The sequence below is a fragment of the Canis lupus genome, chromosome 9 (assembly GCF_011100685.1).
Source record: "Canis lupus familiaris isolate Mischka breed German Shepherd chromosome 9, alternate assembly UU_Cfam_GSD_1.0, whole genome shotgun sequence".
In the NCBI taxonomy this organism is placed as follows: domain Eukaryota; kingdom Metazoa; phylum Chordata; class Mammalia; order Carnivora; family Canidae; genus Canis; species Canis lupus.
This window is the reverse complement of record NC_049230.1, coordinates 22,813,067-22,823,497: the sequence shown is the minus strand read 5'-3', so window position 1 is coordinate 22,823,497 and position 10,431 is coordinate 22,813,067. Positions and strand designations below refer to the sequence as shown.

General features: G+C 57.1%; 1 protein-coding gene across 1 annotated transcript; it reads right to left on the bottom strand.

The window, feature by feature from the left end:
- Positions 1-2,510: 2,510 nt before the first annotated feature.
- Positions 2,511-6,841, bottom strand: NEUROD2 (neuronal differentiation 2). Its single transcript, XM_038546138.1, has 2 exons — positions 6,508-6,841; positions 2,511-5,346 (listed from the first exon to the last, which is right to left on the bottom strand). Exon 2 carries the CDS (start codon positions 5,339-5,341, stop codon positions 4,190-4,192), a length of 1,152 nt encoding a protein of 383 aa, XP_038402066.1. The 5' UTR covers positions 5,342-5,346; positions 6,508-6,841; the 3' UTR covers positions 2,511-4,189.
- Positions 6,842-10,431: the final 3,590 nt, after the last annotated feature.

Genomic DNA, 10,431 nt, shown 5'->3' with positions numbered 1-10,431 from the left:
CCTCCCCCCCACACACACACACATACACACACACCTCCTTCTGTTCCTGGAGCTTCTCTGTGTGTACATGCAAGCGGGAGAGCCAGCGAGAGGAAACAACCTGCGAGGGGGAGTTTGGGGCCGCGTGTCCTCGCGCATCTTCTTCTCCTGCTCATCTTGCCATCTCACCAGGGAAGTTGAGTGCTGGGGGGGGGGGGTGATGGGAGGATAGAGCACAGACAGAGTGCAGGAAATGTGGGGGAAGGGTCAGGAATTGGGAAAGGGGTAGCTCTTGTCAGCAGTGGAATTCACAGGAAGCGAAGGCGCACGCAGGATTCCCACCCCAAAAGGGGGCCAGGCACCCCCCCACACCAAGGTGACCACTGATGCAATGGCCTGAGAGTCCTCAACATCTTTCAGAAGGAGCTAGAATCCATCTTCAAAAGCCGAATGATGCTGCGTGGAGTAGCCGGAAGAGTGAAGCGGAGTAGGAGTCTGTGGTCTGGCCAGGGAAGCCACGTGGAGGGGTCTTTTGCTTCCGGCCCCAAGCCACCTGGATGCTACCCAGCCCGGGATTTCAGAGCGGGTTCTGGGAAACAGGCTGAATGGGAGAGAAGCCCAATTAACCTTGTTTCCAGGGCAGGATAAGATTCAGGCCTCGGGATAGGTGCCGAGTTCCCTTTCTCTCTAGTTGTCCTTGCCAGGCCTGTCCCATGCCATGAGCATCCCAGACTCCAGATTTAAGTCTGGAATTTATGCCTAGCTTCATACACCAGGCAAGACGTGGGGGAGAAAGGTGGGTCAAGTCCTTTCTCCCAGAAGAGGGATGGCTCCAAGGCTTATTAAATTCCCTTAGACCACTGAGAGAGGTGAATCCTTGGTGGAAGGGCTCAATTCTTAATCTCAGTTTAGAGAAAATGATCCTGTAAGAATTCTAGATGAAATTTTGAGAAGATTCCAGTGAAATTCTCCGAAAACTACGGCAGAATTCTGCCCAGAATTCCTGCCGCGCGTCGAAAAGGGCCTCTGGCTGTGCCGCGCTCCCCCCACCCCCACCTCCACCCCTCCGTGGGGCCGGGCACAGTCGGCCTCCCTCTGTGTCTGGAAGGCTCGAGACTGGACGAGAGTCAGCACCCGGGGGCGGACAGCTCCCAGCCCCGGGCCTTGGTGCCCCCGCAGCGGTCCTCCGTTGGAGGAGAGAGGGCATCGTCTCCACTGATGAGACAGTGTTTGGAAGTGGTCACTTAAGGGAGACGCCAAACTGAAGGCCAGACAGTATAATCCGATCGACCCTTTCACATTTAAGGCTTCCTTCTTCAACTACCTTCTCTTTTCCTGATTGTGTCAGGGCGCTCTCTTTTGGGGCTCTTGGATCCAATCTTTAAAAACCCTTTAGCATGCCTGACCACTAGCTCCAGCCCTAACAGCACGCCCCCTCCCCATTTCAGCCCTAAAACAAGCAACAGTGTTTGTGTGTGTGTTTTAAATAATTTTAGTAAGCAGCGTCAGAAGCAACCCAGTCTCGGTCTTCCTAACCATGTTCAGACTTCGGGGTGGTGTTTTTTGGGATTTAGACACACACCCCCTCCTCCAAATATTCCAGGAGTCCAGTGCCCACTGGAGAGGGTCCTTTCAGGGAAGTCAGTTCAGAGATGCTTGTGCCCGTGAGGCTCAGAGAAAGAGAATTGTGAGGCTGTCTTGTGAGATGGGGAAGCAGCCTGGGCAGAACAAGCTCTTCTGCGATGCTCTTCTTTCACCTCCCTAGACTGAGGGTTCCCTCTGTCTGGAGCTGCACCAGGCCGGAAGGAGACTGTCCAGGTGTAGACCAGGGGTTTCCTGCTGTCCTGTCAGGGGAAACTCATGGTGACCTCAAGCTCCATTCTTCCAGATGAGGATCTAGATTCAGACCCCTCATACAGCTCAGGGAACACCTGCAACCTCATCAATAGTACTACAAATTTCAACATTCCTGAAACTAAAAATGGCTGATTCCCCTGAGTCCACGGAAACATAAATTTTATACTAAAAAGACTTCCTACATTAATATTTCATCCTCATGACCTTAGAATTTTTTTTAATTTAAAAATATCCCTCTCTGGCTCAAATGGTTGTCTCTTTATCTCTATGCACTTGTTTTGTTTGTTTGTTTGTTTGTTTTTTGCAAGAGTGGGCAGAGGGTTGTAAAATGACCGGCTGTTCCCAACTGGGTCATTTCTTAGTGATGCAAAAATATTTTGTTCTCAAAGGAGGTACAGGTGCATGTTTGGGAACTGAAGGAGTGTAGGGAGATTAGTGCAATGCTTTGTGCTAGGAGTGTGTATGAGTTTGTGTAAGGTCTGGGAGGGGCAGTGCGTGTAGCTGTTTTGGTGCCCAGTGGATGGGTGGGAGCAAGGTTGCAGGGTGGAAATCCCACGTAGGAAGGTCCAGGGTCACTGTACCTGGCCTCTGTACAGTCACTTGACTCTGTGTCTCCATCCCCCAGAGCCCCAGCTCAATCCCCCAAATGAAATGAGGCCACCGTGAGAAACCGGTCCGGCTTTGCATCTCATTTACATAAATATTTATTAATCGTCATTAAACTGAACAGAAACACGCAATGCACTTCGGGTGTCCGACGGGAGTTTCATCTTCGCTACAAGAGGAAGGTAAAATTGCGTGTGAGTGTGTAGGTAAGTGTGTGGGTGTGTTGCCTGTGGGTTTGCATTTTTGCATCGTGTGTTTGGATGCCTGATCTGCCTCCGGTGGGGAGAGGTTCTCCTTTTGCCCCATTTTCTGGGAAACTTCCAGAAGGAGCCCTCAGCCCTCTCCCTGCCCACCTGCTAGCCTGAGCCAAGAGGATGCCTCAGACAAAAAAACCTCTCCAGCCACCGGAAATTGCCGGGCGCCTGGCGCCCACCGAGGCACATTCGGGCAGGGGCGGGGCTGTCCCTAGGTCTTGGTCTCCACCCTCAACCCGGGATGAGGATTGCCTGCGGGGAGCGAGGGTTCCAAGAACTCTCCTCCCTCTGCCCCTCGACGCCCGCGCCGGGCCTGCGTGTGCGTGCGGTGTGGTGTGCGTGTGTGTCTCTCATGCAAACCCTCCCTCCCCAAACCGACCCCCCCAACAGTTTGCCATTCCATACAAATTTGGAAACAGGTTTTTAAAAAACAGCATGACGCACAATGGGGACGGGGCGGGGGGAGGGCAGTGGCACTGGGGCCCCAAATCTCCGAGTCACTGATTGTAAGAACCTGGGGAGGGGAGGGGGCGGCACCGGCCCCCACTTCACCAAAGTGCACAGATCCGCGCTTGGGCGGCGCGACCCGCGGGCCGGGAGGGGCATCCCGGGGCCGGGCCGGGCCGCTAGGCTCTGTCAGAACCTCCTTGCATAGATATTTGTGTCTTTTTATTATTGGTAGTAGTATTTTTTGCCTTTTATTGCTTCTAAAAGTTCTTACTGCGTTTTCTCTCCGATCCGGACTCTGCGTTCGGCCTCCGTCGCCTCTTAGCTTTTTTTTTTTTTTTTTTTTTGTACGTTTGTTTGTTTGTTTAAAAAAAGGAAAAGGGAAAAACGGATTCTAGTTACAAATTGTCTTGGCCTCTCTCTTTCCTCTCAATCCACACTTCCTCCCGCCAAAATTAAAATCACAAAACGCTGAGACTAGGGGTTGGGAGAGGGCGTTCCAGGTCCAGGCTCCGGCGCCCTGACTTTTGCCCTCTTCAAGAAAGAGGGGGCGCCCGGCTCCTTTCTGCCTCGGCAGCTTGGTGTCTGTTATAATAATAATAATAATAATAATAATAATAATAATAATGATAATAATAACAACAACAACAACAATAGAGGGAAAATGGTATCCCACAGCTCAGCTGCCCCCTTGCCAAAGCCTTTGGGCTTGCAGGGGGGAGGGGCAGAGGAAACCTAAGTGTAGGGATTGGGAAATGGGGGGTGATCTCCAGGGAATGCCCTAAGAGGAGTCCCTGGAGAACTGCCCATGGGAAAGAGGAGGAAACCCCTTGGGGAGAGAGAAGGCGAGTCCCCTGGGGGAAGCGAGGCCCCTGGGACGGGCCACCCACAGGTAAGAGGACTGCACTGCCCAAGAGAGGGTCAGTACCGGCGGCCCGCTCCCCGCGCCCGGCGCCAGGATAGGTGGGGGTCCCCTTGCGCTCGGGGGGCTGGGAGCAGGGGTGCGGGCAAAGGCAAAAGAAAAAGAAAGGGGCCGGCTCGAGGTCTCAGTTATGGAAAAACGCATTGAGCTCCTCGTACATGGGGCCCCGGTCGTGGTGAAGGTGCATATCGTAAGACAAGAGATTCTCCGAGTGGACGCCCCCGCGCACAGCCGACGAGCCGAAGACCAGCCCGTGGCCCGTGGGCCGCGAGCCGGGCAGCGCCGAGTAGTGCATAGAATAATGGTAGCTCTTCTCGTGGTCGGGCGACGAGTCCTGCTTGAGTGAGAAGTTGCCATTGAGACAGAGCGGGGGGCTGAGCGGGCCCTCGTACTCGGAGCTGTTGTAGTCCGGGCTCGCGCCGCCGCCGCCCGCCGCAGCATACAGCGTCTCGTAGGCGGCGCAGTAGCCGTGGGTCCGCAGGGCGTGCGCCGCGCCGCCGCCCAGGCCGCCCGCCGCCTGGCACTGTGCGCCCGCCAGGCGCGAGCACGGGTACGGGTAGGGATGCATGGCAAACGGGCCCCCCGAGCCGTGGAAGCGGCCCGTGCCGTCGGCGCCCTGCTCCGTGAGGAAGTTGCGCGAGTTGAGCTGCAGGCAGCCGGCCACCAGGTTGGTGGTGGGCTGCGACAGACCCTTGCACAGCGTCTGCACGTAGGACACCAGGTCGGGCCGCTTGCCGGAGCGCAGGATCTCCGAGAGCGCCCAGATGTAGTTCTTGGCTAGGCGCAGCGTCTCGATCTTGGACAGCTTCTGTGTCTTGGAGTAGCAGGGCACCACCTTCCGCAGGTTGTCCAGCGCCGCGTTCAGGTCGTGCATGCGGTTGCGCTCCCGCGCGTTAGCCTTCTGCCGCCGCAGCTTGGAGCGCTCCAGGCGCGCCTTGGTCATCTTGCGCTTCTTGGGCCCGCGCTTCTTGGGCCGCTCGCCCTCTGCCTCGTCCAGCCCTTCCTCCTCCTCCTCTTCCTCTTCCTCCTCGCCCCCCAGCTCGCCTTCCTCCTTCACCTCGGCCAGCGCGGCCTCCGGCACCTCGTCTGCACGGAGAGGGACTGGCTTGGCGGCCCGGGCGGGCCCCGGAGCCCCGGGCCCCGGCGGAGGCGGCGGCGGCGGCGGCGGCGCGTCGCCCTTGTCGCTCCTCGGCTCGTCGTCGTCGCCGTCGCCCCAGCTGGCGAACTTGGGCACGTCCGAGAGGAGACCGGGCTCGCTGAACAGGCGGGTCAGCATGGTGCCTGAGGGCGCCCCGTGGGCGGGAAGGGGAGACAGACAGCACTGAGTGAGGGGCGCGCCGGGGTCACGCCGCCCCCCCCACCGCCACCCCCAAGTCCGGGGTGGGTTCCTGCCCCAGGGACTCGGGACGCCCACCTCCTCCGCCTGCCCCGCCCAGAGCCGGCCCAGCCCAGCCCCGGCCGCCCGCCCGGGATCCCGGCCCGGGCCCTCTCCCCAGCGCTGGGCCCCGGCTCCGCCCCTCGCCGGAATGAGGGGCCGCTGCCCGCGCCCCGGGCTTCTCCCGGTCAGGCCGGGGGCCGAGTCGGGGCGTTCGGAGCCGACATCCTCGCCGGGGGGAGGCGGCGCGCTCGCCCTGAACGCCGGCTCTATCCTGGCGGTGGAGGAAGGCAGGGCGGCCTCGGGTGGGGACCGCAGCCCCGCTCGGCGGCTCCGGCGGCCCGGGCCCCTCGGCCCGGCCCCCCCACCCCTCCCGCGGCTCTCACCCCCACGCTCCCTAATCCAATTTGCAACTTGGCCGCGCGCCGCCCTCGGCTCGGCCCCCACCCCCGCAGCCCCAATTCCAGAGGCGGGAGGATAGTCTCTTCTAGCCGTGGCGTCCCCAGCTCCCGGAGCCAGCGCGGGGCGGCGAGGACCGAGGAACCCGGGCGTGGGGAGGAGGTCGAGAGGAGCGAGCCCCGACCGTCTCCCCTGCGGTCAGGGACCCCTTTGCCCCCTTCGAACTGCCTCCCTCCTTCGCCACTCTTCGGATCTCGTTGTATTTCGGGGTTGATGCGGGGGGGAATCAAATTTGTTTGCTTTTCTTTTTTTCTTTTTCTTTTCTTTTTCTTTTTTTTTTTCTTTTTTTTTTTGGTGTAGAGGAAAGGTCGCAGGTTCCTCCGGGACAACCATGGCGGGGGTCCCTCATCTCAGCCCCTTCACTCCCCCCCTCCATGATCCTGCTTTTCTCCCCAAACCCATCCGAGGCAGAGACGCCTCCCTCCGCAGCCCCCTGAGCTGCAGCCCCTAGGGGAGAGGGAACCCAGGGCACCTCTGATGCCCACCCGATGAGGGGGCATCGTCCCAGGAAGGGGGGATTTGGGGACCCTGTGGTCGGCCAAAGCAGCCGCCCTCCCCCCACCCCCCCACCCGGCGGGTCAGATCTAGCTCCCTTTCGGACAACTTACCTCGGAGAGGAGTCAAGGGGAGAGGGGAGGGGAGGGGGGGGAGGGGGGCAAGAGAGAGAGGGGGGAGAAGAGGAATCTTCTCGCTTATTTCATTGTTCCCCCATCTTCAGGGAGCGGGGGCAGCGGCTCCTCAAGGCGGCGGGCGCCGGCGTCTTCAGAGCGCCATGCGAACCGCGGAGCGAGTGTGGCATCTCTACCAGGCGGGGTACCAGCCTCTATGCCAGGCCATATGGGCTTGGCACGTCACGGGCAGCAGCTATCACATGAGAGACGGTGATTGGCATGCGTCTGCATTGGGGGAGAGCCGGCTCCCCCGGGACCCGCCGCCATCTGTCACTCTCTACTCCAAAAAAAAAAAAAAAAAAAAAAAATTAAATAAATAAAGGAAATAAATAAATATCTCTGCCGCCCTCCCCTCCCCGCCCAACGCAGGGAAAGCAGGGATTGAGAGGGAGGTGGGAGGAGTTGCCCCCCTCGGGTGGAGAGCCCCCCACATGAGAACAATGGGGTGGCAAGGCTGGAAATTGGGGGGTAGTGGCCCCCAATTCTGTGCTCCCTCCAGGGTCCTGCTCTGTCCATTTCCTCCCTTCCAGGCCCCCAAAGGTGGGTCAGGGACCAAATCCTCAGGTCTGGAGAAGAGACCTCTAGGCTTGCCCCCACTCCCCCAGGAGGATCCTCTCAGCCACAAAGGGACAGCTGAGGCCCCCTCCCAGGGTGGGCGTGGGGGGCTCCCTGGCCCAGCCCCATAGGTAGATGTTGGCACCATGCCATCCCTCATCCCTGTCTACCCCTCCCCCACCCACCCTCACGCACACACAACATATGTGGCTGAACGAAATTCAAACCAAGGGAAAGACAGAGAAAAGGAAAGACTTGCCTGGATGTCTGTGCGTCTGCATGGGCGTGTGTGTGTGTCTGTGGGGACATGTGTGTATATCTGTGGAGTCAGCCTATGAGAGAGATTTCCTTGGGTGTTTGGGGGCATATGTGTGTTGGGGTGGGGGTGGAGAAGAACCTCTGGGATCGGCCTATGCACCCACCGCTGGGAGTGAGGGAGAGGGTCTCAGTCCGGATTTCTAACCCAGAAATCTCTCACTCATCCCACCACCCCCACCTCCTCCCCCTCCTAGACAAGCAACCATCCCACCAGTGGCTCTCTCTCCTGGCCCTCTGACTTATTTAAGGGAGGGGGGGGGCTAGAAATTGCCTGAAGTTCCTGGAGAAGACTCAGCATTCTCCTCCCCCTACAAAAAAAATACTGAAAATACTGAAGCCAACTCCAGCAGTCTTGAGAGTGACAAAGGGGAGGAGGGTCAGACAGGTGTCTTGATAAAGAAGGTAGGAAATTGCTGTTTTCTCTTACAGCTCACCTTTCAACTCTCTCTCTGGGCCAGACACAGATGCCAATGGCACGAGTTGAGGGCGAGTTGAGGGCGGTAGCTTTAGACACACACACACACACACACACACACACACACACACACACACACCCCTGTTCCTTACCCTGCGATGCAGAAAGTGGAGAGACATCCTGACTCAGATACATGTGTGTGAGCACGCACTCACAACCAGGTGAGAAGAACCCTTGCCCACACCCTGATTCAGCATTTGTATGTTTCAGATCCACACTCCAGTCCCTCCCCGTCCTCCAGCTTACACAGACAGCTTCAGTTATATCTTAAGCACACACATTTTGATGTCAACCATGTGCCAAGCACTGCGATGGCACAATGATGAGCAGGGCAGGGGCTTTGCTCTCAATCTAGACAGATACTGTTTTCTCCTTCAGGAAGCCTCCGAAAGGGACTTTGGGCTGGTAAGACACTGATCTGATGCTTGGTAGAATGAATTAGGTTTCAGCTAGAGGCACATACAATGGGCTAAGGAGGCCTTGGAGAAGGCAGGCTGGTGCCCTCTGAGGCTCTCAGGGATAGTTGGCCAGGAAATGAAAGAGCCTCAAAATGAATAGCCCCAATTTGTTCTTTTCCTGAGGCCCATGGAGGGGGGCTGTCTTGTCCAGGAACACACCATTGGAGGGCAGAACCAGGCCTAGAACCGAGGGGCTTGACTCCCAGCCAAGTGCTCCTTCCATAACCCCACAGTCTGCCTCAGTGGTCTCCAAGGATGAGAAGCCAGTGCTTGGTTTTCCACCTTTTGTGCATGGATCTTAGGTCTGAGAAGGTAGAGTCCCACCTTGGACAGATGGTCTACGGTGCTCCGGGCATGGCCAGAAGGAGAGACTAAGGGATAGGCCTCTGGCGGAGCAGAGACTCAGGAATACCAGCCAGCCCGCCATCCTGTCACCAAGTTTGCACACAGGCTCAAAGGCTTTACGGTCCCTTTACTGAGGTTGGGGCCTCCAATCCTGACATGGAACCCTTCTTCTCAAAGCCCCCAGCCATGTGATATTTTGGTTACATTCACATGTTTTGGGCTCTGATTACTGCCCAACCCTACCTACTAGCACCAAAGAATGCTAACTACCTTGAGCAAGTTACATACTATCTCTCAGTCTTGACTTCCCCATCTGGCAAATGGGGATAATTATGCTATACCTCATAGAGCTGCCATTGGGACTAAATTGGATAATACCCATAATGAGGTAGCACAGGGCCAGCGATAATACCGAGCACTCAGTAAATGCCATCTCTCATTTTTATTAAAGCACTTTGTAAACTAACCTACTCCACCATATTAATTTCTTGCACATACCCACACACACACACATTCAGAATGCTTTGTCTATATAGGAATTGAGTTTTTGTTGAATTAATGGGTGAATGAGTGGATGAGTAAGTGAATGAACACTTCCCTGTGGGAGAGAGACACCCTCTGCCTTCTCCTCTGGACACTGAGGGATGGGTTAAGCCACCAGGGGTCTCATAAGCCCCTACCAGCTTTGCTTTCTGCTCAGGGCAGGAAGCAATACCTTGCTCAGGATAAGGGAGCCCTTGGGAAGTCTCTCCATCCCTCCTGATCTCCTGTCAAGAACGACCTTCGCCCTCTGGGTCTGAGAAGCCCCTCACAACCCCCCCCCCCCGCCCTGCCCCTGCCATAGGAGGAGGCCTGGGGGTGGGGGTGGGCACACCGGAGGGTCTGGGCAACTTCATCCCTCTCAGTCTGTTTCCTGCCCCTGTCTTTTCTTCCTTCAGAAAAATGGAACAAGTTTTTCTCACTCGACACGTTTCAACTTTTTTTTTAGAAGATACAATAAAAAACAGGGGAAAATTGGAACAGAGGGAGGTGTGGGATGGGCCAGCCTCAGACATAGGCTTGGAAGAGGTACAACACACACGTGTCCACATCCACACGAACAAGCACGAACATACAGGGACATACATGCTCCTCTCTGTTCACCCAGAGATGCGGAGATGCAGGGACAGAGAGACAGAAAGAGCCAGAAATGGAAGGAAGGAGACGGAAGGAGAAGGACACCCAGAGATGCCATCTGTTCCTCCCCCTGGCATTGGGGGAAGGGAGTTGGTGAGGGGCCTAGTCCCCTCTGGGTCTCTGAAAGGGAAAGGGGGAATGGTAGGCACCTCAGCCAGGCCTGGAAGACTCCCATTCTGCTGTCCACCCCGGTGGAGGGAGCTGGGAGCCAAGGGTCTGAGGTTCCCATGGAGACATAGCCCCATCCCAAGGGAGGCCACAGTCTGGGCACCTAAAATGGCTGCCTCAGAGGGGTGGCGGCCATTTTGTGCAGGCTTAGGTCCTGATGGGGTGCAGGGGGAGGCAGGCAGAGAGAGAGAGAGGGAGGGAGGGGACAGGTCATTCCTGAGCAGTCTAGGGGAATCTTGCTCAGGGGACAGGACGGATGTTCTTTAAAACTGCTCTCGTTACACCCCCTGCTCCACCAAGGTAAAGACAGACACATAAATCTGTAAAGGCTCCACTCCATTCTGACACCCAGAAGGACACCTAGCC

Excerpts from the sequence above, each read along its gene's own strand:
- NEUROD2 (XM_038546138.1), bottom strand. The coding sequence starts at position 5,341 with ATGCTGACCCGCCTGTTCAGCGAGCCCGGTCTCCTCTCGGACGTGCCC.